This window comes from Trachemys scripta, chromosome 2, assembly GCF_013100865.1.
Source record: "Trachemys scripta elegans isolate TJP31775 chromosome 2, CAS_Tse_1.0, whole genome shotgun sequence".
Classification (NCBI taxonomy): Eukaryota; Metazoa; Chordata; order Testudines; family Emydidae; genus Trachemys; species Trachemys scripta.
Genome location: NC_048299.1, coordinates 17,282,577 through 17,308,941, shown reverse-complemented (window position 1 = coordinate 17,308,941; position 26,365 = coordinate 17,282,577). Strand labels below are relative to the sequence as shown.

The 26,365-nt window shown below is 43.6% G+C and overlaps 1 protein-coding gene across 5 annotated transcripts in view; it reads right to left on the bottom strand.

Moving 5' to 3' along the window:
* Positions 1–26,365, bottom strand: part of DPP6 (dipeptidyl peptidase like 6) — a 784,761-nt gene that overhangs the window by 24,425 nt on the left and 733,971 nt on the right. For all 5 annotated transcript variants that reach the window (XM_034759984.1, XM_034759986.1, XM_034759987.1 and 2 more), the window contains one exon: positions 2,210–2,257. In XM_034759984.1, the coding sequence (XP_034615875.1) occupies positions 2,210–2,257 (48 nt within the window). The remainder of the gene's footprint in view (positions 1–2,209; positions 2,258–26,365) is intronic.

Here is a 26,365-nt window from a genome sequence, read left to right as displayed (position 1 = left end):
TGTAGGGAAACTGAGGCATAAAGAGACTAAAACAGAAAGCCTAAGGTCACACAGCTTACTTTACTCCACACCTGCGCATCCTATCCTGTCCTCCTCTGCCCTGTCACCCTCACCTCCTTCCCATTTAGTAGATCCCCTCCTAAGTAAGCACCCCGAGAAAATTCATGGAATTAACATGACATTTGCTGCCATCACATGGTTCACTCTCGTTGTGGTTTCTACCCCCACTCTGTATCTGTCTTGTCTATTTAGGTCTTATCTACACTAGTGGCAGGGTGTAGGGCGCATGTAGCTACACACCGCAGTGAAAAGCAGGCTGTAGCTACAAACCGCAGGGAAGGGCTCGGGCATGTGGAAAGGCTCCAGCAGCAAGACACTACACTGCTAAAAAATAGCAAGTGTGGATGGGGAACTGCCTGGGCTAGTAAAGAGCTGCGTAGGGTGTATATGCTACGGTTCCGGTGTGTCATGACTTGTCTAACCAGTGCCTCACCATCTACATTGCTATTTATGGGGGGGGGAAGTGTGCAGTGTAGGTACTCTGAACACAACTGTAAATGTAGAAATAACCTTAGACAATATTGTCTCATTGCTCCATGTACTCCCCCACCCCCCTGTATCTATCTGTTTTCTCTTGTCTTACACCCAGACTGTAAGCTCCTGTGGGGCAGGGACTTTTTGTTGTGTGTTTGTACCATGGAGTCCTGCTTCATGACTGGAGCTCCGAGGCACTACCCCAAATAAATAATAAGTTAATGGCAGAGTTGGGAATAGAATCCAGAACACCGTAGTCCAAGTCCGGTGCTCAAATCAATAGATAACCGCCCCCCACCCCAAGCACACTTGGTAGGTACCTATTGTAATGGCTTTTATCACTCCATCAATTGGTTGTTAAACGTGTCTTTTCCATGATGACATAGTATCAGATTAATGAAGAGAGATATTTGGATTGTGCAACTCTACAATATTAATGATGACTGGTATTTCCAATTCGCTTTTCATCAGCGAACATATACATAAAAGTTCTAGAAATATTTCTCTGAAGGTAACTTTCAGAAATTAAACTGCAATGGTTTGAGTGACAGCCTAGCAGGCAGGAGACCTGGGTACAGTTCCTTGCTCCACTGCAGACTTCCTGTGTGACCTGGGCAAGTCACTTAGTCTCTCTGTGCCTCAGTCCCCATCTGTAAAATGGGGATAATGACAGTGCCCTACCGCACAGGGATGTTGTGAGGATAAATACATTAATGGTTGCAAGGTGCTCAGACACTACAGCAATGGAGGCCAAGTAAGTACTTAGCTACAATGTTAACCACCTACATGCCACTTGAATAAATAACACAGGAGGAAATTCTCAAAGGCACAAATGGAAGTTAGGGTCCCACTCCCATTGGCTTTCAGCAGGAGTTGGGCCCCAAACTGCCCTTTGTGCCTTTGAAAATCATTCCCCTTAGTAATTCTTACAACTATTCATGACTACTTGAAAGTTGACAGCCAGCAGAATAACAAATCTAATAGCCACTGGACACGGTGCACCGAAACGTGGTTAGTTTGCTCATGTGTTCAGCCCATAATTTTAAGTCTGGAGTAAGAACCTCCTGTGAAGCTCAGGAGTGGCTGCGCTTAGTTTTACTATGGTGGTGTGGAGACTACAGTTCCAGGAGGCGAGGCTCCATCTGGCTGGGAGCTACAGCTGCTCAAGCTTTGGGCCACATTCCACAGTAAAGATAAGCACTGTCTGATGCAACTTGTGGTCTCTGCTGGCTACACTTCCACAGCCGTCTGTTATTATTGCTTATTATTTGTATTACAGTAGTGCCTAGAGCTCCTCTCAGCAACCAGGACTCCCCTGTCCTAGGGGCTGTACAAACCCTTACTGAAAGTCAGCCCTTTTCAGTCTAGGCTCCAAAAACCTGCAACAGGTAGATGAAACACACAGCAGGGGAGGGGAGGACAAGGTAACATTAAAACATGCACGTTGCGCATCTAGCACAATGCGCTTTACTCAAGGCACACCACCTGCCTTGCAATCTTCTCGGTATAATATACATTAGTTTCAACCCTTCAGCTCCAGCTAAGAGGTCTGTGTGGCCCACATATAGGCAAAGTCTGGGTACTCCCTGTTGAAAGTAATGGAGAATGGCTGTATTTGATTACATTGCCTGACTGCTTCTCTTTGAGGACGCACCAAATACAACCCAGTACTTACTTTGTTTATCTGTCGTGTTGTGAACAGTCACAATTGGAACTCTTGGACCTTGAAAAGAAGGGGAAAGAACAGCATTTGGTTAAAACACACACACACACACATATATATGTGTACATATAAACCTGTTTTTGAATCCCTTGAAGTTGGAGGCTCCTGAGAATTACGTGTCACGGAAGAGTAATCTAAAAAGCAAATCACCCAGGTATACATAGCAGTCTATGAATAAATGACAGCACTGTCGACTCCAAGACAGGCGAGGTGTCAAGGCCCTTTCCCAATGGGACAATAAATGCATCTCTCTCTAATTTGTAAATATTTTAATTAGCACAAACACAATTAAATCATTTGCTTTTTAATTTATTCTAATGCCACACAAACATCATTACACAAAACATTTACATTTTATGTGCCTTGGCTAATAGTTGGTGTTACATAGATGCTGTATGTTTTTTTAAATCAAACACCAGGTAGGTTCCAATAATACAAAAGGTCACAGGTTCACCCTACAACTGCGGTGCACAGCTACTGTGCAATGTGATATCAGCCAGTATGTAAAGAGGATGAGTATTATTTAATATTTATATTGAGATAGCACCAAAAGGCCACAACCAGTGTCCTTAGGTGCTGTCCAAACTGTGGTAGGTGCTGTACCAACACCTGCCAGCTGCAGGGAGTGATTTTCTCAGAGAAGTTGGCCATCACTCTGCAGGACAACTGACAGTAAAGTCTAAATCCTGCCCTTCGTTGCTGGAGGAGTCGTGTGGGAAGGTGTGTTGAGGAGTGGTAGGGATGGGGCAGAAAGGTGGGAACCGCCATACCAGGAGTCCAACAAACCCAATATCTTGTCACTAGCAGTGTTGATGAGGAAGAAAACCCATAATGGATAAACTGTTTCTTCCTAACCCCAGAGATACTGGCTAGCTTATGTTCCTTGTCTTCTTCCCCCATTATTGCATCCAGGCAATAGAAAGAGGGAACAATACCAAGGGATGGATCACAGCAGCAAGGGGAGCTGGCCATACTCCCAGCCACGCTGTGGGCACGCTATGGTTGGCAGTACAATACATGCTAGCTTTATGGAAAGACAGTAACGTGCTCCTGGCAGCACTTTCCATCCTGAACCTTTCTGTGGCACTGGCTCCAGTGCCAGATTCATGGTCAGTTCTGCTCCCTTCCCTGTAGCTGGTGCAGGCTCAAATCTTAGTGGCAGGGTTTTGCTAGAAGCACATACAGTGTCTATTTCCAATTCAAATCACGCATGCTACGTGGCTGTGCACCCTGCTGAGGTTGCAATGTTTAAATCTGGCTGCGTAGGGAAACCCAGCAGAAGACTTGTCAGAAACCTTATCCCACCACTGTCTTTAAGGTGGCACTGGAAGGGGCTCCTTTCTGCATTTCCCCTTGTGCTGACGATTTCAAATGTTAAGTGATCTGCAGGGCATAGCACACTCTGAGTTGCATGACCTGTAAGCCTGTGGAAAGTAAACTGGAGATACGCTTTAACAATCCTACAGCTAAGGGCTCGATCCTGAAAAGTGCTGAAACCTCTGGCACCCACCCCGCAATGCACTGAGGCATGGGATTAGTTTGAAGCACACGAGCAGTCCCACTGAAATTAACTGACCTTCAATTTGCAAGGTGCTCGGCACTTCGCAGGATCAAGCCCTGAAGTACATGTTCAAGATTTAAAAAAACAACAACAAATCCATTCAGCAGCACCATTGTTCCTTTGTTTTCCCTGCATTGGAGTGTTCCGGGCAAGCTGTGGCCAGAGGAGGCCCTTGGTAGAATGGCTCTGCTGGAATTCAGCTGCCAGGAAATATCCTGGGGAAGGTTGCCCGGGATCTAGAGCTGCTAGAGAGACACAGGGGTCTTGTCTCCTGCAGATCACTCAGGATCCCTTTGTGCTTGGGGTCAGGGCCGGCTCCAGGGTTTTTGCAGCCCCAAGCAGAAAGAAAAAAAAAAAAAAAAACGCGATTGCGATCTGTGGCACTTCGGAGGCAGCTCTACCGCCACGGCTTCATTCTTCGGCGGCAGGTCCTTCGCCTCCGAGAGGGAGTGAGGGACCCGCTGCCGAAGAGCCGGACGTGCCGCCCCTCTCCGTTAGCCACCCCAAGCATCTGCTTGCTGAGCTGGTGCCTGGAGCCGGCCCTGCTTGGGGTAGAAGTGTAGCATGTTCCATACAGGGGCAAACCCTGCTAAGGACGTAATGTGAGGGAAACTCCATGAGGGAGACCTTGCAGAGTTGCCCAGCTTCTTAGTCCCCTACTGTGGGTGCTACCAGGAGAGGATGGCGGGTTCCAGCCGACAGGCCAAGATTTCCAAAAGCGACTAAATTATTTTGGGTGGCCAACTTAACGCCCCTCACAGGGACCTGATTTTCGGAGGTGTCTCAATTCAGCGCCCAAAAACTTTAAGCACCCACAATCATTAGTCAGTTTTTTCTAAACAAAAAATGATCAGGAACAGAAAACCAAACATTTTTAGTTTTTCACTGAAAAATTGGAAAATTTCTGTGGTCAGGTCTACACTAGAAAAGATTTACCAGTATAACTATATTGGTACAGCCATGCCGGTAAACCCTCCTTGTGTAGGTGCAGCATATCCTAGCAGAAAAGAGCTTTTGCCAGTATAGCTTATACTGGGTTGGTAATCGATATAAGCTATACAGGAAAAAAGCACTTTTATGCCAGCACTACTGCATCTATACAAGGGCTACATCTATGTCCTTTAAAAAAAACCCTGCACCCTAACCAGCATTACTCTGCCAGCAAAAGTGTAGACCTAGCCTATGAAAAATTTTGAAAAACCAAACAAAACTATTTTTTACTTTTCGTTCTGAAATGTTCATGCAAAATACTTATCATTTTCTGATTAGCACTAATTCTTTACATGCAATATAAAAATACATGGGCTATGATGTGCCATTTGACCCAGAAAATACTAGATTTAATGTTCTTGAGGACTACAGCACTGTATGTATTGCAGAAAGGGACAAAGTAGCACAAAAGTATTATATTTTTTCTTCATAGAGAACACAAGGAATCAATCAAATTAAGTGGATCAGAGTCTGATGTCAATTACACTGGGGTAAATCAAACACCAACTGTGTTAAAGGCAATGCTGTTACTCCAGATTTACACCAGAGTAAATGAGATCAGCATCTGATAGAGAGAAAACATACTATTGCCAAATTTATATCATTCTTCATTTCAGACAGGTTTGCCATTGGTGCAGCACTGGTATGAATGAAAGCAGAGAAGGTTTATTCATTGTACAGTATGACTGATATGACTGGTCTGATTTTCAGTCCCTGGTAACAGCGAATTTTCTTCATTAACAAAGTGATTCCTTCATTCTTTGTTTGCTAAATGGTTTCAGAATGGAACTGAATCATCACAGAGCATGGAGAGAGGCCAGTCATTTTGTTTTGTAGGTAGTAAGCTGAATAGAAAGTCGATTTCAAACACAGTGCTAAATATTACTGAAGAGGGTTGTGCAGCTTTTCAGCTACTGATATACAATGACATACTAAACATATTGATTTATAAAGCTTCTCCCTCACTCACTGAACCAAGGCTTCAGAGTGAAACTAAGTTAAAGTACTATTCAAGTAGGGTCTGATCAAATTTCCATTGAGGACAATGGGAGTCTTTCAATTCGCTTCAGTGGAAGCTGGATCAGTCTCTTACTAATAAAGCTATCTCTTATACAAAGAAGAGAATGCAAGTGAGAAACATGATGTATATTCTGATTTCTCTTTCTGTACCTCTTTGTGCTAGCATTGGCAATACTGTGAGAAGTCAATAGATAAATAGACACAATCCAGTTATGTAGTTTAACAACAATACATATATTATGTATTATTTTATTTGGGTGTTCTCTCACTCTCTGTTGCCCTCCTCTCAAACAAATTTTATAAAGCTAAGCAAAGCTCCCACCCAGGCTCTCATTTTATGGTAATATCAAATAAAGGTACTTGAAACAAATATATCCACAATGCTAAAGAATTAGAGTTATTAATTGTTTTTCTTTACAAGTGGAAAAATTGTAGACATAGTATATTGAATAGAGTCATCCAGTTAATTTGAGAGCTTATTCCTGACAATTTAGTTAAGTATTCCTGATAATTACATATACTAGTCATGGCCAAGGTGTAAGTCTTCAAGAAAAAAAATCTGTAATTTTAGGCACAAAGTAAATAATGTTGTTCAATGTTGACTTTTAAACTAAGTTGAACAAACCAGTTTAGAGATTAGCCTAGTTAAAAATGTGGACATTTGTTAAACGTAACTGTTTTTTTACCACACACAATGTGCTGAGTGGCTAATGTCTACCGTTGCGGAGTTGAATTCTGGAAATTATATACTGTATGTTCATTTGCCAACTTCCCATACTTTAATTTTAAACCTATAATGATGTGACAGTTACAATACACACACCATCTGGCAAATGCCATCCACTGTCATTTACAGATCTAATAGCAAAATCTAATTTGTTCGATGAAATATTCAGAGATGACAGAAACAGAGCGAGGGCACAGTTTGCACGGTACTCTCTCTCTCTCTCTCTCTGGAGCCCTTTCAAATGGAAGTTTGATTGGGACTCCTGAGTCCTGACATATTCCACTTATTTATTAATTTTTTAAAATAAGTATTGATGTCTGGGCATGTTCCTCCCTTCTCCCTGCTATATACCAGGGCCTGGTTCTGCTTTCAGATAGGCCCTGAATCAGGAAAGCACTTAAGTATATGCCTAAATCCCAATAAGATTTAAGCATATGCTTAAAGTAAGCACTTGTTTAACTATTTTGCCAAATAGAGATGGCCTTAGGCATGTGCTTAAAGTTAAGCAGGTACTTTAGTGCTTCACTTCATGGGAGCCTAGCACCTGTGACAGTCTGATCCTGAGAGGTACTGAGCCCTTTAGTACCCACCCATTGTCTTCAGAGTGAGTTGAAGACACTCAGCACTTCACAGGATCGAGTCCAAAATCAAGAGTAGCAAATGCATGTAAATCAATGGAATTCCATCAGGGTAAAAGCGGTGTAAAGATTATCAGAATTAGGCCAAAATAGTCCAAGACTAGATCAAACTTCTTATTGTGGTCCAGAATGGAGCCTCCCACTCTTTGCACGGCCCATGAAAAGCCAAACACCATTGCAGGCAGTAGGGAAGTACAGGGATTGGGGATGCCCGGTGACTGAAAGGGGGTGGGAGAGAAGCATAGTCATGGAATGATACAGCAATTATCAATCTGCAGAGTGTGCTTTCCCATCAGTATCAAAAGGAAACCAATATAACATGGGTTTGTCATATAAACAGCCTGTTTCTCCTCTCGCTGGCTCCAGTTTTACATCAATGTAACCCCACTGAATCCAGAGTCACTGACATCTCCATTCCTGATTTCATTTGGCATAGGTGAGAGGGGAATCAGGCCCGAAGATTTTCACTGGGGAACATACACATGAAATTTAATATGCCGGGTGTTCCAAGATGGTACTATAGTTAATGAGCCTGTATCAATCCATAGCTACAGGAACAGGATTTCAATTAATAAAACTAATAATTTGGCTTTCTCACATAGCCTTTCATGCGAACACAATCACAGTCATTATCCATGCTGGAAGTAACATTAAGCCACGTCACCATAATGACAAGGGCAAATTAATCAAAGAGCAGTTTTAAACCAAACAAAAGGAAGTATTTCTTTACAGAATGCAGAATCAACCCGTGGAACTCGTTGTCAGGGGATGTTGTGAAGGTGAAAAGTATAACAGGGTTAAAAAAAGACTTGGATATGTTCATGGAGGATAGGTCCATCAATGGCCATTAGCTAGTGTGACGTTATTGATATACTCTGGGACCATATAGATCATTGTTGCANAGCAATTTGTCCTGAGTTGGCACTCTCAGTTGGGTTCTGCCAGAACCGCATTGTCACAGCTAGGATGGTCAAGGATGCAACTCCATGCTCCAGATATTCCTAAACCTCTGAATGCCAGAAGCTGGGACTGGACGACAGGGGATGGATCACTCGAATTTGGCCAGTTCTGTTCATTCCCTCTGTAGCATCTGGGCCACTGTCAAACAGGACACTGGGCTAGAAGGACCATTGGTCTGACACATTATAGATGTTCTTACGTTATAAATTTAGCACGAATACAGTACTGGCAATACTCTGAAAATAAGAATGAACAGAATGAGTGATTTGACAAGAAAAAAATTAGTGGTCATGGCATATCATTTTTTAAGCCGCTTTTATCGTTATTTTCAATCGGAAATTCAGCTTAAAAACTGACAGCAAGAAACAATCCTAGGTGTGTAGGTGGCAAAGAATAGATTGCTAAATTAAAAACTGAAAACTCACATTCTATCACTCTACACCTCCATGAGCAAAATATTTGTCATGCGTTCATACAGAAAACTTGTGAGAGAGTTTTGAAAATGGTTGTGATTCTTCCATGCTCTGAGCAGCATGGCAAAAATGTGACAATTAAAAATTAAAATTAAAGAGCAACCACTAAAAAGATATAAAATTGCAAAAGAAAAATAATCAAGAATATATATATAATATTTTTTAAAAAGTAAGAGATGCTGCTTGTCCTATTCTTTTCATCTGTAGTCTCTCAGAGGCTTCAGTATGGCAGATAATTTCAGACCAGAAGCTAAATTCACAGTGTGTAAACAATGAAAATTCAAATTGTCTCTGCCAGCACTACCAGCATATCTCTTAAGCGCTGATGAATGATTTAAAAGAGCAGCTGCAAACAATGTGAACCGAGAGGGTCTGGCTCTGCAGAAGTGAGATAATTGGCATCCGCCATCTCTGCGTATAGATTCCAGATCTCTTTATTTGCTAATTCATGAATTATTTATACATAATGCATAAAGTTCATACATCGGGTGATATTATCATACTAATAAATAAAGGCCTGGGGAGTCTTCTGAGCCAATGCTTATAATTAAAATCTTTGTCCCGTCAACAGTATTGCTTAGTCAGTGCCACAGACAAATTTTCCTGATGTTTTGTTGTGCAACCTTGTTATCACAAACATCAAGCAGAGATTTATGCTGCTATTCACCCTCTCCCAAGACATTTCATTTTTTAATCTTTACTTCCTTATATGTGTCTAGTCTGGAAAAATAATCATCACTCCTGTCTTCTTTTCATGTAACATACAGTGAGGTGTTCATACATTGACGGTGCTGCAGGCTTCTGTACTACTATATGGAGATATCGTGCTTACGTGCCTGAACTACAGACACACCTACTTGTCCTGAAGAAGAGTCTGGAGGGCAACAGAGTGAGGAAAAATTAAACAAATATTGGCCCTGGATCCTGTAAGCACTCAGGAACTTGGGTAATGTTATATCTATGAATATCCCTGTTGTCAGTAGCTCACTGAGAGATTACTGACGTGAATAAGCATTTGCGGGATCAGGGCAGTTTGAAAAAAATCAAGGTTTTTTGGAAAATAAGCCAGTTTCACAGATAACCTGTGAGATTTTGTGAGGAGACAGTTTTGCTGCAGGAAAATGGCTGGGCAGGTGCTTGTGATGGTATTAGTGCCCTCAGGAGTAACTTGGATGGCTCTTTCTCCTCTCCAGCCACACACTGATCAGAGAGCTCTCGCCTATCAAGTGACCTGTGGCCACGGTTTTAATATTGGTGGGTGGCTGTAAGGAGGAATGTGAATAATCTGCGATACTTAGGAAAAGTCATTGGCACTTTCACACACTCCCAGTGATCAGGTCAGATGGAAAAGGGCCCCTAAACCAGGGGCGCATGCAGCTCAGACCCATCTGGCATGGAGCAGAGGGCACAGAGCTACACTTCCACCATTACTGTGGCTTTGGATGTGTAAATATTAGAGAGGGGGAGTGAGCTGTGTCATTCACAGCTGGATCCTAAAAACCCTTCTCCCCACATCCCCCAAAATAAAACAACATTTGGATCCAGTATTGTGGTTCCAAGCCAGGATTGGGAGCTGGGCCTGAGATGTGAAGTTCAGGCTGTGATCCAAACTTTCCCCAAGTTCAGAATCAGACATGTTCTGCTTTGGGTCCTTTATCAAGTTAGGCTTGTGCAAGGAGTTTTAAGCCAAGCTTTCCTCAAGCTCAGGAGTCAGTTTGGAGCACAGGTTACCATTTGGGTGTATTTCTCAAATATACTGGAGTTTGTTATAGCGTTCAATATGCTAATATTAAGAAAAACACCATTTGCAGTGGAACATTTCTCACAGGTACGTGCCCATACATTTGTGATGTGTGCCTGTCTATATAATGTCCAATCAAGTTAATGCAGGAGAAAAGCGTGTTTCCTCGTGATCACATGATATTCTCTTTTCAAAGCACGTATGTAACTTATTAGCACTAATGAAACAAATGCAGGTGCAAAGGAGAGAGATATACCCCTCAATGTACAGTTGCATGTGCACTTGCCTCTATTTAGCTTGCCAGATTCTTGCAATTAACTAGCATAGCTGATTTAAAGAACCATCTTAAGTTATTCTCTTCGATAAGAAAATTTCTCCTACAACAAAATAATAGCTTCCTAGCTAGATATCGAATGCTGGATATCATTCTTACTTGAAAAGTTATAAACCTTGATTTTCAGGTTTATATCAATCTATTTTTCCTCAGATGGATTCCCAGGATTTAATATGTCCTTGACTGCATTAATAAGGTGCTAAACGTATCTCGCAACCAGAAATAAAGCCAACAATAAACCTAATAGGTGGTCCAGGTGAATGAAGCAGTTTTCCTTAGAGCAAGCTTTAGTAACATCTGTACTGTACACTCAAGAATAATGAGTTCATCCCAGGTCGCTCATATAGCTGAAAATAATTTTCAGAGTGCAGGATGCCACTGCCTGATTTGTGAAGATTCATTATTTGAAGCGTCATGGGGATCCTATTGTCATGGTCATTTATGTCCCTGGAGTGGAGTTTAAATATATAAAAATAGTACAGAGCAACCGAGCAATGAGGATTCCTGGCTATAAACAAACAATGTTTGGGCGCTTTGGGGTGGCTCATATTTACAAAGCAAAACTAAAGGACAAAACAGGATCAAACTATGTAAAACGAGTAACTGCACCATTTTCAGAATGGAGTGATTTTCAGAATCTGGGAGTGGTAGGATTTTCGTTTTTCATCCCATAAATGCTCTGGTTTTATTACACTGGAAACTATATGGAGCTCTTTGTGTTCATTCTTTTTCTTTTTTTTATTAAACACTCCTATGCACCATTTCCTATTCACTTTTTATCCCTGTCAGAGAGCAATTAAGGGTAATTTACGCAAAATTAATGATGCATAACACTACAATGAAATATTTTATAACAGATAAATGAAAACCTGATCAAAGGAAGCGGAAATGTAATTTGAACATCCACAAAAGTGACAATTTTAATTAATTTCAGGCTACTTTAATAACTATGTTGTAAACGATTGACAGAACAGATGTTCTCTTTTAAAAACCAAACAAGCTAATACTATCCTATCTTTTTTCCTGGAGGAAAAGCTCCTAGAAGGGCTTCTGGTTGTGTGAAAGAGACTTTCATCTCAGCCTTATATTTTGAAGCAATGCTACACTGAAAGAGAAGGAGGGCACACTGCTTATTTCCTTCACCCAAAGGAGTTTTGACACAGAGCCATACACAAAGGAGCTTGGAGACCCGAAGCCATCCTTAACGGTTAAGGATACAGGTCCTTTGGAACTAGGGACAAGTGAATGCAAATGTGAATCATGCAGTAATTATAATATAAATGGGACCCAGAGATTAAGTCTGTGCAAGCTTTCAAACATCAGAAACTAATTTAAGCTTCACAAGCCTCAGGAAAAGTTCCAAAAGGTCACCATTTGCCTTGAAGCACTAATTACAGCCTCCTGCTACTGGGTATACAAAAAAAAAAAAAATCTTCATAATTGTCCTTGTGTAGGAAACCATTCTGGCCACAACAGATAACAGTCACTCAGTGACCTAATATGCTAGCAACAACCAGCGCATCCTTCCAGCCAAGAATCCTACTGCTGCACTTGTTTAGTATTCTACAGGATGGGAAACAAGCATCCCTGTTATTTTGTCATGCACAAGGTTCTGCAGATCATCATCTCAATGTGAGATGCAGTGACATTTTATTTTCACTTTTACACACCTGTCTCAGATTTTATGGGCCAGATTCTTTGGCCTGCTAAGTCTGCTTTGCTGCTGTGGCCTAACAGTGGAATAATGGTGCCTACTTCAAATCCCTCTCCCAGCCCCCAGAAGAAAGGGGACGTGGCTGGGGCTGCCCATGTGCCCGGGTAAATGGTTGGTGCTATCGACACGAGGATGACAGAATACAAAGGCGTCTTTATACCACCTTTCCACCCTTTATGGCACTCTAGACTTGTGGCAAGGGCAGTCCCGAACTACATTTAACTTCAATTTAGGTATGCTTCATTCCTATATGCACTGTGTGAGCTAGAAAACAAGGGGATACTAGGCAAACAGATGATAATCATATACATGGTTGTGAATAATATGTTTATTGGCTTGAATTCCTGCTCTGGTTCATAGTGAAAGTCATGGTCATCTAATAAGAACATGCCAGGTGCTTCACAAGGCATGAACAGAACAGGCAATCATGCAGTGATCCATCCCCTACTGTCCACTCCCAGGTTCTGGCAGCCAGAGGCTAGGGACACCCAAAGCATGGGGTTGCATCCCTGACCATCTTGCCTAATAGCCATCGATGGACCCATCCTCCATGAACTTATCTAATCCTTTTTTGAACTCCACTAAAGTTTTGGACTTCACAACATCCCCTTACAGTGAGTTCTACAGGTTGACTGTGCGTTGTATGAAGAAATGCTTCCTTGTGTTTGTTTTAAACCTGCTGCCTAGTCATTTCATTGGATGACCCCTGGTTCTTGTGTTATGTGAAGGAGTAAATAACACTTCCTTATTCACTTTCTCCACACCAGTCATGATTTTATGGACCTCTATCATATCCCCCCCTTAGCTGTCTCTTTTCCAAGCTGAAAAGTCCCAGCCTTCTTAATCTCTCCCCATATGGAAATGTAATAATTTTTGTTGCCCTTCTCTGTACCTTTTCCAATTCTAATATAGCTTTTCTGAGATGGGGTGACCGGAACTGCATGCAGTATTCAAGGTGTGGGTATACCATGGACTTATATAGTAGCTGTTTGATGACTATAACAACAATACCTATCTCTTATATAGCATTTTTCATCATTGGAACTCAAAGTGATTTACAAAGGAGGTCAGTAGCATCATCCCAGTTTCATAGAAAAGGAAACTGAGGCCCAGAGAGACAAACTGACTTGCCCACGGTCACTCAGCAGGCCAGTGGCAGAGCCCAGAATAGAACCCTGGTGTCTTGAGTCCCATTTCAGTTGGTTAGTGGTTTCCACAGAAATGCCACGCCACACCACACATTCCCTCCCCTTGCAGTTAGCATTGACTGCTGGCAATCTTAGCACAGGGGATGCATGGACTGAATAGGCCTGGAGAATAAGCTACTGTCTTGATACTACCATTATGGAGGCCGATTCGCAGAGGAAACATGGAAAAGCTCCAGCACTGTTGCTTCCCGCTCAAGCCATAACGTAAAGCTCAATACAAGACTTCAATTTCCAACAACCTTTATTCCATAGTTTTCATCAGCACTGCCTTTATTTATTTATTTATTTATTTATTTTTAAAGACAAATTGATTGCAGGTTAAAATCTTACCCCATGTCCTGTCTACATCTCAATTATTAATATAGTGTCTTGACAGACACTAGGAATCATGAAATAAGATGCGACCTGCAATGCTCTTTAACTTTAATGGGGATTGAAGAGACAAGTGCACTGGCTTGTGGCTCAGAAGACCTGGGCTCTTCCCAACTCTGAAACTGACCTGCTGCATGACCTTGGGCTAGTCAATTCACCTCTCAGTGCCTCAGTTTCTCCTCCCAGCCTTAGGACTTGTCTATGTGGGGAACTGAGAACATGTATTCATGACAGCCACCACAGTGGCACAGGTATGGTGCTGCAGTTGACTACCATTCTGTAGATACTTCCTACATCCATGGAACGGGCCTTTCCAACTATGCAGTTAATCCACTTCACCAAAAGGCGGTAGGCTAGGTCAATGGAAGAATTCTTTTGTCAATCTGGCCGCATCTACACCAGAGGCTAGGTCGACCTAACTATGGCCAGGTCTACACTTACAAGCTTACAGCGGCACAGCTGTAAGAGCACTCGTGTAGCCATGTTATGCAGCGGTGTAGCTGTGCCGCTGTAGAGCGGGCATCCCCTGAGTGTCTCCGTGTAGACAGGCCCTTAGTTGGATTAGTCTAGATTATAATCTTATAATGGCATTCTGTCTCTCAATATATATGTAGCCAGCCTATGGAGTCCTGATCTCACTGGAGTCTCTAGATGCGACTGTAATACATAAATAAATAAATAAATAATAAATAATAGCTGGCGCTAGCTACTTTTGCTAAAGAGCCAACCTTTTACCTTTCTTGACACATAAGCATGTCTGTTGTAGTTTTTATTCATCAGCTATTGGCTGTCAATAAAACTCCTGTCTCAGCCTCAGTGATTATTTCAACTTCAAGTTACACTTGTGCAGACCACATCTATTATGGTCCCTGCCAGAGGTCACCCTGAATCCCAAGCTTCAGAAGTCCTAGCTGGCCCAGCAACATTTAAAAAGCTTTAACCTGAATCTAAGCAGGAAATGCTTCACAGATGCTTACTCCAAAATGCTTTGTCATCACCATCCACTGGATGTAATTTTATGATGTTGCTAGAAGACACGAAACCACGTTCCTCATAGACACTTCCTGACAGTAGAAATTCTACATAACTGAGTGAGTTTAAGAAGGGATTCAATTTGGATTTTTTTTTCTGTGAATTTAGTGCTTGTGAACAGTCCTTGATTGAAAGCCTGGCACAAACAGCGGCAATACAAGCCATCCTCCGCTGAGCAACAGAAGTGCCTCACACCTGGCCTGAAGTGGCCACATGCAGAGGTTAAAGAGTAATTTCACTTTCCAGGCCCAAAAGAGGGTCAAACAGCTTAATCTTGATACAGTAAATGGAACAATCACCCAATTCTTGTTTGCCAAACAACTGCCCTTTCCTTATTCAAATCTTTCCTAAAAGCTCACACCTGCTGTGTCACCTATAAGAAAGGAGTGAATTCTCCTAATTTCATAGACACTCACAGAGAGAACCACGAAGAACTGCACATGCCAAACGAGAGTAAGGCCTGGTCCCCACTAAGCCCCCACTTCGGACTAAGGTACGCAAATTCAGCTATGTTAATAACCTAGCTGAATTCGAAGTACCTTAGTCTGAACTTACCGCGGGTCCAGATGCAGCAGGGAGACTCCCCCGTCGATGCCGCATACTCCTCTCGGCGAGCTGGAGTACCGGCGTCGACGGCGAGCACTTCCGGGATCAACCAGACACGATAAATCGATCCCAGAACATCGATTGCCTGCCGCCGGACCCTCCGGTAAGTGTTAACTGTATGTTCTTAGTACTGCTCCTTCTTCCTTTCTCACCCCATTCTTCCCTCACATGTTGCAGCATATCTACAATTAGATTGTAAGCACTACAGGACAAAGCATCTGTGGTTATATGTGTCCTGTCAAGTTCTGAGCACACTTTGGACACTACACAGACAAGTCACAAATAATGATACCACCACAGTAAGACGGCAGAGTTAAATCTAAAATAACTTGTTATACTTCTCATAATTGTTTTATTCTAGCACAGATGTGACTCGAATCTCAGTCCCTGCTCAAGAGACTATTGAATTTCACATACATACATGAAGGCACCTATTGGCACTTACTAGGAGGATGCAAGCTGCAGATCCAATCTAGCATTGTGCTCAGAATCTCTTATGAGATACTGGGTGCCTTCCACCCCCATTGAAGTCAGTGGGAGTTAAGACCATTCAGCATCTTGGAGGATCAGGCCCATAGTTATTAAAGTTTGCTATGTAATTACAGCATGGTTATTGAGTTGCTACTGAGGCAAAACACTGTACACTGCTGTGTGCTAAAAACAGATGGGTGCAACCACTGAACCTCGTTAAATCCTCACTGCATGGTCTAATCATCCAGCATGCTGCTTTTGTTACAGGAACCTTGGGCTGCGTGTTAATAGCTGGGTTTCTATTAGGTAGGTTTCTGTGCAATTAAGGGATTCAAGACTCACTGAATCTTACAGAACTGCTCTTTTATAATTTATCTATCTGGGTACTTACATGGCCCACATTACCACAGTGTCTGAGCACCTCACAGTCATTAATGGATTTTAGCTTCACAACAGTGCTGTGAGCTAGAGAAGTATTATCCTCATTTTACAGATGGGAAACTGAGGCATTAAGTGACTTGCTTGAAGTCACACGGGAAGTTTGTGTCATAGCCAGGAATCTAATCCATATCTCATGATTTTCAGGCTAGAGCCCTCACCACTAAACCATCCTTTCACCCTCATAAACATCAGTTAAATGCCTTTGCACACTTACAGCTCAGAGCTCGGTTTGGCAGGATTAGAGTTGTATCACTAAATGTGAGTAAACGTCGATTTTGCCATACACACACAAAGCAACAAAAAATCTTTCGAGACAGGCAAAGTGAGAAAAATGCTGCTTGAGAACTTAAGGTTTGATTTAAGGATATTTACTTTGTATATTTTGACACGTGAGGCTGAAAATTTACGTTTTAATGGTTTTAAAGCTTTAACTTTTTGAATCTCAACATCTACTCTCGTTAAATAATTATTGTCAGACCCTCCATAATTTCTCAAAACTGTGACCATTTAAGTTGATAAAACTAGAAAAATGCTTGAAAATAAACATGAATATTATCCGCCAAATTATTTCAAAAAATTGAATTCTGCCAAGCCCAATTAGAGTCTGTCCAGCAATTTATGCATATTTTGTGATTATGCCCACTGGACAGGTCCACATTCAGAATGCATGGGATCTAGAGCATCAGCAGATGCTCCAAAACAAAGACTACTTTCTATTATAAATCATGAAAAGGATAAAGAGGTCAGTCCACCTACTGCTTTCTCTAATTTGCCTAAAGTCTTGGCTGCTGTGTGAAATATGTCAAGCTCAACATATTCCCACCCCCCCAAGCTGTGCATTTTCACCATTACTCTCATTGATGTTAATGAGATTGAGATTTAGGGGAAAAACTACTAAAAACAATCAGATTTTAAGGTTAGGGAACCGTATTGCTGAAACAGTGATATACAATTTTTCTATCTGATGCTTGGTACAACACTAGTAAGTGCAGTTAGGTTTTGGATACAAAATACAGGATTAAGAACTGGTTCCACTGATGTGGAGGAGCCTTAAATCAATCTAAGGTTATGTCTACACTGCAATTAGGCACCCCCGGTTGGCCCGTGCCAGCTGACTCAGGCTCGTGGGGCTCGGGCTATGGGGTGGTTTAACTACATTGTAGATATTCAGGCTTGGGCTGAAGTCTGAGCTCTGGGACCCTCCCACTTTGCAGGGTCCTAGAGCCCATTCTGCAGCCCGAGCCCTAATGTCTACACTGCAATTAAATAGCCCCTTAGCCTGAGCCCCACACGACCAAGTCAGCTGGCATGGGCCAGCTGCAGGTTTTTAATTGCAGTGTCGACATAACCTTAGACTTTTCACCTTGGCGTCTAAGGTAGTATCAGAGGGCCTGATCTCAGGTCTTTCCATTGACTTCCATGGACACTGGCTCTGGCCCCAGAAGCGTAGGTTAAAAGGTCTGATTAAGGAACTGGGAAAGGAGTAGAAAGAGCTTCATTATTCTCATGCTTCAGGGCATGAGTCAACCTTCCACTGAGGGGGTTAGGAAGACATGTCCCCTAAGGACAGATTATTACAAGAATGTTGAAGCTGGTAATTAGGCACCTTCCACTACTGGTGACAGGCTACTGAGCTTGACACATAACTGATCAGATCTAGAACGTCAATGCGCATCTTCCTTGGAGTGCTGTCTAGTAATCAGAGCAAGGCAATGGGGTCAGGACAGTCGACTCAGTGTTTAGCCATGTACAAGTCACTTACTCGTTCTGTGTCTCAGGCCTGGTCTACACTGGGGGGATCGATCTAAGTTACGCAACTTCAGCTACGTGAGTAACGTAGCTGAAGTCGACGTACTTAGATCGACTTACCGTGGTGTCTTCACTGGGGTGAGTCGACTGCTGCCACTCCCCCGTCGACTCTGCCTGCGTCTCTCGCGGCGGTGGAGTACAGGAGAGCACTTGGGGATCCATTTATTGTGTCTAGACTAGACCAGACCAATAAATCGATCCCCGCTGGATGGATCGCTGCCCGACAATCCGGCAGGTAGTGTAGACATACCCTCAGTTTCCCAGTTTGTAAAATGGGTGTTACAGTACTTACCTACTTCACCCAGATGTTGAGAGGGTTGGAGAGTTAATGTTGCAAAGCAAAATGAAAAGGTATGATAGTATTCATTTTACAAAGGAGGAAGCTTCCATCTACACACTTGTATCTTGGTAATCCACAATGCAGAGAAATACAGAGGAATTATATCATAATATTTAGCATTTACACAGAACTTTCGATGTTCAAAGTGAATTACAAATACTAACTAATCCTCACAACATCCCTATGACACATATAGCTAAACATTATCCCGGTGCTAAAGATGGGGAAACTGAAGCAAAAGGTGAAGTGAATGGCCCAAGGTCAAAGAATAAGTGCCTGACAATAAGATGTAGAGAATCTTTAAAGATTTATAGATTCCAAGATCAGAAGGGACCACTGTGATCATCTGGTCTGACCTCCTGTGTAACAAGGTCTAGATCTCCCCCCCAAACAATTCCTAGAGCACAGCTTCTAGGAAAAAAACATCCAATCGGAATTAAAAATGGTCAATGATGGAGACTCCACCATGATCCTTGATAAATTGTTCCAGTGGTTAAAGGCAGGGTTACCATACGTCCGGATTTTCCCAGACATGTCCGGCTTTTTGGTCCTCAAATCCCCGTCCGGGAGGAAATTCAAAAAAGCCGGACATGTCCGGGAAAATAGGAGCCGAGCCGAGCCGGAGCCGCTGGGACCGGGGCTGGGGGTGCTCGGCCGCCGGCCGGCGCCGCTTGACTGGGGCCAGGGCTGGTGCCCTGGGGCCCGAGCCGAGCTGGAGTCACCGGGGCCGGGACGGGCGCCCCAGGGCCTGAGACGCCGGGGCCAGAGCCTCTTGGCCAGGGCCGGACGCCGGAGGGAGCCACTCGGCCGGGGGGGCCGGACTGGGCCGTGCCTCCTCGCGCCCCCCCCGCCACCCCAGCTTACCTACTGCCTGCCTGCCTGCCTGTTTCAGGCTTCCTGCGAACATTTGATTCGCAGGAAGCAGGGGAGGGGGAGGAGCAGGGGGTTGGAGCGTTCAGGGGAGGGGTTGGAGTTGGGGCGGGGCGGAGTTGGGGCGGGGCCGGGGCCCCGGCCCCGTGGAGTGTCCTCTTTTTGGAGCATTAAAATATGGTAACCCTATTAAAGGGGAACAAGGAACTCAGCACTTCATATGGGACCGTTGCAGGATAAAGCATCTGAGCAACTTTTTGTTACAATCTTACAGATCAGAGTTTGCTGGATGGCAACTCACTAAAACTAATATATTTTTTCTGAGTAGATACTTGAATATTAAAAACCAGATTATTCAGAGGTTTACTTGGCTTTCCGGAAGAAAGCTTGCAAAACCCAGCATTATAAGATGTGCTGATAAGGTGTATCTGCTTCAATCCAGAAAAAGGAGCTTAACCTAAAATGTTGCTTAGTTACAGTAAAATTCATCAATAAATCCAAATGCTTTATTGGTTTTAATTTATCATTTATTAGTAATACATGCAAGCCTGGTTAACTTAAATCTGAAACTGTAACTGCTAAATAGAGAGATAGCAAAACACTGACACCTAAAAAGGGCAAAATCTTAAACTGTGGGGAAAATTACCTTTGTAGTATTTGAGCAAATCCTGGGGTACTAACTCAAGCAACATTGAATCCCTTATTAATAGGGCCCTGCCAAATTCATGGTCCATGACGTGTTTTTGGTCTTTTATGTATTTTTACCATGTACTATACAGGTTTCACAGGGGAGACCAGGGTTTCTCAAACTGGGGGTCCTGACCCAAAAGGGAGCTGTGTGTGGGGGGGAGGAGGATCAGAAGGTTATTGTAGGGGGGTCATGGTATTGCCACCCTTACTTCTGCTCTGCCTTTAGCGCTGGGTGGCCAGAGAGTGGCGGCTGTTAGCCAGGTGTCCAGCTCGGAAGGCAGCACAGAAATAAGGCCATACCATACCATGCCAACCTTACTTCTGTACTGCTGCTGGTAGCGGTGCTGCCTTCAGAGCTGGGCACCCGGCCAGCAGCCGCTGCTCTCCACCAGCCCAGCTCTGAAGGCAGTGCTGCTGCCAGTAGCCGTGCAAAAGTAAGGGTGGCAATACCATGGCCACCCCTACAATAATGTTGTGACCCCCCTGCCCCCAACCCCTTTTTGGGCCAGGACACCTACAATTACAACACCATGAAATTTCAGATTTAAATACAGTAGCTGATATCATGAAATTTAAGATTTTTTAAATCCTATGACCGTGAAATTAACCAAAATGGACCATGAATTTGGTAGGGCCCTATATTAATGTGCATACTTATTGAAAATACGTACACAATTTAATGTGATATTAATGGTCAATATAAATGAAAGTTGAAGCCAGCTGATTTTCAGTAATGTCATCTGGCAAAGAATATATAACAATACAAGCAATGGTGTGAATTTTGTGTCTAATCACACATATCCTTGGACCATCACTGGTCTTTTAAGCCTCTGGACTACGCAGTGCCATATTCTGATCCTAATGCATACAAACAACATTAACGCCTACCAGAATCCTATCTAGGTTCATCTCATAGAATATGGCACGGTCAGTTAGCAGCATATGCTGACACAATAATCAACTAACTTGTCCACTTTCCTGACCGAGTCCAACTTCTTCTTAAGCCCCTTTCGCTAGGGAGGTTGCCTAGTACAGTTCTTAGTAAAAATTCTCTGTCCACATTGTTGTGAGAAACCATGCTAGAACCCAGCTACCAACAACTGTATTTAAACATGATTGTAGCTACCAAAGTTCCGATCCCTGGACACAAAGGTCCTTACAAGTGTAAACGCAAAGCTGACATATCTTGCTGAAGTTGCCCTCAGAACACATAATTGACTTCACAGCATGATTAATAATGTCCCTTTGGCTCATCTATATGCAAAATGTATCATGTCAAGGGATCATGTCATTACATGATAGTGCTCCAACCTTGTTATAATACAGCTTGGTCTTACAGTACATATGTAAACAGGAACTAACCATGTTGTAACCCAATGTTACATGTTGTAAAGCTTAGGGATGTAATCAAATGATTCCACAGCATGGTTTTGGACCTGTCCACACAGGTAAGCCCAACCTTGCTAAAACGTGGTCTGGACATCGCTGAGTTACAGCATGGCTAAAACTCGACTATGTCTGGGCCCTAGGAATTGGGATGTTCTGAAACAGCTGAGTCAGCACAACTTGGTAGTGAAAGCTTTTGACGACTCCAACAATGGCCTAGAAAATAAAATAAATGCAGAATAACGAAGACATTTTTCAAATGCTTAGACATAAACTTGAAAAATGGAGACAGCAAGTATCTATTGCACTTATGTGCTCCACTTTCCAGATGTTTGCATGCTCCTTAAAAATATGACATATTAGGCACTTCCTACAGGGAGGTAAGAAGATAAATTAAGTCCTCAGGAAACAGTTGAAAGAGCTTAAGTGTTTATAGCTACAGGGAGACTCTGTAAACGTTAAGCTTGTAGCACATAGATTTTATTCTAATAAACATAAAATGGCAAATATTCTGTATAGGGTTTAAACAATAACTTCTATATGTTCTGAACAGGTACTCATTAGTCTTATGCTTTCCCTGCTCTGTCTAACATTTGTCATACCAAAGTGGCTCCTGTAAAGGTTCCCAATTACTTACTCTACTATCTTCACTCATTATAGCAATAACCTGCATTCAATCATAGATATACCCCCAGGTTTTACTGTTACTCTTGAACGTGTCTTTTGCCACTTCGGCATGGATGACGTGGGTAGCCTCTCCTATGGTTTCTGGCATTAATCACCTAATTGAGGGTGGCTCCAGGGAGTTGAAGGGGATAGTTTGCATTTATTTTAGTTATACCTTTTTAAAAATGGCAAATGCACATGAAACTTGTATGGATTTGTAAGGCCCGGTGGACTAGAACTCACATCTGCAGGGCCTAGCACAGCTGATAGCCCCACAGTGCCACACAACACTGCAGCAAGGGAGAACTGTGGAGAGTAGGCACTGCAGGAGGTAACGCCCAAAGGACTCAGAGTGCTAATACCCTGCACCCCTCTGATTGGCCAAGCACACAATTTAACCCTGGCAGGAGGCCCAGGATGTTGTCTAGGCAACCATACAGACTTCTGGCCTGATGTGACTCGAGACTTCACCTTGTCTTCTGATCTCTGGCCTCCAACCCTGGCCTGACTCTTGCTTATTGAACCTGGCTCTAGTGATTCTTCCAACCCCTGCTCACCAACTACCGTTCTTCACATATGGACCCCAACCCAGCTGTGATTGCTAGGCAAAACTGCCTACGCCCCAGTCCCTTGCAGTATTTGACTATATATAGGGCCTCCCCATGGCCCTATATATGTACTTGCCTTCTTAGACCTCCATCCTGCAAACACATACACAAGTAAGTTTAGGCATATGTGTAGCTCCACTGAACTCCGATAGATGCTTAGATACCACCGTGCATTCCCTGGCATCGTATAAGATCCTGAACAGAATAGCAAACATGTATAAACGTGCAGGTATGAGAACTGAAATTATAAACCCTTGAAGGCAGAGATCCTGCCTTTGGGTGCGTTTGACATCTAGCACAATGAGGCTCCGATTCTGACTGGGGATCCAGGGCACACCACGATATAAATATTAAATAACTATAATAATCTAGCTATGATGATGAACATAGTACCAGATGCCTCAGTGTCATGACCAATTAAGACAAGGTCATTTGGAATTTGATGTAGGCTATCATTAATTTTGAGAGTGCTGCTTCTACACTGGTATCAATCACTCTCTCCAGGGAGTCCCATATGTTGCAATGCGTTCCCTGTCCTCTGCTTCTATATCTCCTGTTCTCTGCTTTATGGGTCTGGTTCATTGGTGTGATCTGGCAGTACAAAGGAGCTCTAATACCAGCTTTACTGCCCCCACAGTAGGATTCCTCATGTCTAGAGGCATCCTCCAGCATTGTGGGGTCACCACTGTGGCTTCAATGCTACCCCATCCTCGCCACTGGAGTAGGGGACATGGCTAGGAAAGGCAGGTATTAGCTGGAGTGCACTTGCACCCAGCTGTATCCTGGCTTCCCACAACCCTTGAGCTCCTGTGTCAAGCACAGCTTGGTTGGATCTGAGCATCTGGTCCTACATCTGCAACATTTATTTGCCAAGAAGAGAGGGAATGATATCACTGCTCATGTGTGATTCCTGACCTACAGCAACAAGGCCAAGGCTATTTAGTGACAGCTGTGTTGGCACAGATGACATCTGAATCAGAAGATAGAGGGTTTTTTTTTTTTGGCTACAAGTCTTCCTTCTCTTGACATCTCTTCCCTGCACTCTCATTGCACTGTCTGTAAGAACTACCCCTCATGCATACCAACACAGGAGATGTTGGAGAGCAGAGAAACCATATGAGATGTGGTATGAGACACTTGCATCTGAAGAAGTGAGGTTCTTACCCATGAAAGCTTATGCTCCCAGTACTTCTGTTAGTCTCAAAGGTGCCACAGGACCCTCTGTTGCTTTTTACAGATTCAGACTAACACGGCTACCCCTCTGATACTTGACATATGAGATGTGTCTTCCAAAAGAGCTGGAACAGATCACACTTAATGGCAAATATTCCAGACAAACATATTAGTGCTGTGAAAGGAGAATGGATTTGGTATCCAATGGAGGCAGATAAAGCGGTCCATTATTTAGCTCACGGTGAGGTGGTATTGTGTCTCTCCTAAGGCAAGATGACTTTTTTTTTCCTATCAACTGATTGTACTCTTAATAAATAATAGGATATTTTGTACTCCAGTGGCTAAGGAGTGATTACCAACCACAGAGACATTTCTGAGCAAAATACAATAGCTTTCGCTTCTCCTGCATTTAGTTTCCCCACCCTTCTGTCTATCTATCAATTTTCTTTGTGTCATCCTTAAATAAATTATTTAATTCCTTCGTGATAATGTATGATTATGGAGTGCTTTGATTTGAGGGCTGCTAAGTGTTTCATGAACTGCATGCATCCATATCATTTTGATCATGTATTAATTGGCAATAATATATGTGTGCACCACAGGTCTCCCTCACAATTAATCTTGTTTCTGGAATATCAAACATTAACCTTTTGTGGGGAAGATCCTGCCTCCCAAAATGTACTGGGCTGGACCCCACTGTCCTTACTTTGGCAACATCCCATTGCCTTCAAAGGGATTTTTGTCAGAGAGAAGACACCAGAATCAAGCCTGTTGATGTAAATTGATGGAGAAGTATACAATTTGCTATGCAACCAAAACAGGGTGTGCATCCCTCCCTCCCTCCCAGCATCATGCACAATCTTAATTACATTGGTCCTTTGGCAATGCCATTAGGTTAAGGTAATGAGTGAGGGAAGGATCCTTTGACTAGTGGCAGGGAGTGCGGCTACAGGGATATCCTTTGATAGGGCTTGATGCTGCAAGGTGCATGGGACTATTCATGAGAGTAAAGTAAAGCATGTGCTTAAGTGCTCTCCTGGATTGGGGTCAGACGGCTCAGCACCTTGCAGCATAGAGCCCATTACAGAGACCAAAAATAACTTGCTTTCTTTAGCCAAGTCTTGTCATTTTTATGCCTTTCATTTTCTTCATTGTACACAAGCACTTTCCCCTGCTTATACAACTGTTGAGTTTTCACAGCACATTCTAGGGGAGAAAATACCATCACCACAATGAGCAATTTAAATGCAATTTAACCCCTCCCCCTCATCCATACTATTTGTGTTTTACATTTCAGAGGTCAGAGAGTGTCACTGAGGCCTGGTCTACACTAGAAAATTAGGCCAGTTTAACTATGGCAGTCGGAGGTGTGAAAAATCCACATCCCAGGAACGGCGCTGTCAAGCCAATCTAAGTCTCTGTGTAGACAGTACTAGGCTGATGGAAGAATTCTTCTGTCAACATAGCTACCACCTCTCGGGGAGGTGGATTACCTATTCCAACAGGAGAACTAGGGCTGCCATCTTTCTAATCGCACAAAACCGAACACCCTTGCCCTGCCCCCTGCCCCAAGGCCCTGCCCCTTCTCCAACCCATCTCTGAGGCCCCGCCCCTACTCACTCCATCCCCCCCCCCATTGCTTGCTCTCCCCCACCCTCACTCAGTTTCACTAGGCTGGAGCAGGAGTTTGGGGTGCGGGAGGGGGTGAGGGTTCCGGCTGGGGGTGCAGGCTCTGGGGTGGGGCCAGAAATGAGGCGTTCAGGGTGCGGGCAGAGGTTCTGGGCTGGGGAAGGGAGTTGGGGTGCAGGAGGGGGTGAGGGCTCTGGTTGTGGGTGCAGGCTCTAGGTTGGGGCTGGGGATAAGGGATTTGAGGTGGAGGAGGAGGCTCTGGCCTGGAGCCAAGAAGTTCAGAGTGTGGGAGCAGGCACAGGGCTGGGGTAGGGAATGGGATGCAGGGGAGGGTGTGGGCTCTGGCTGGAAGCTTGGGGGTGGAGCTGGGGATGAGGGGTTTGGGGTGCAAGAGGGGCTCAGAGCTGGGGCGGGTGGTTGGGGTGTGGGTGAGGGTGCAGGGTGTGGGCTCCAGGAAGGAGTTTGGGTGTGGGAGGGGGCTCAGACCAGGGATTGAGGTGTGGGAGGGGGTGCGGGCTCTGTGAATGCGGGAGGGTGTTCCGACCTGGGGTGGGGATTTGGGTGCAGGAGGGGGTGTGGGCTCTGGGAGGGACTTTGGTTGTGGCAGGGGGCTGGAGGTGCAGGATACGGGCTCTGGAAAAGGGTTCCA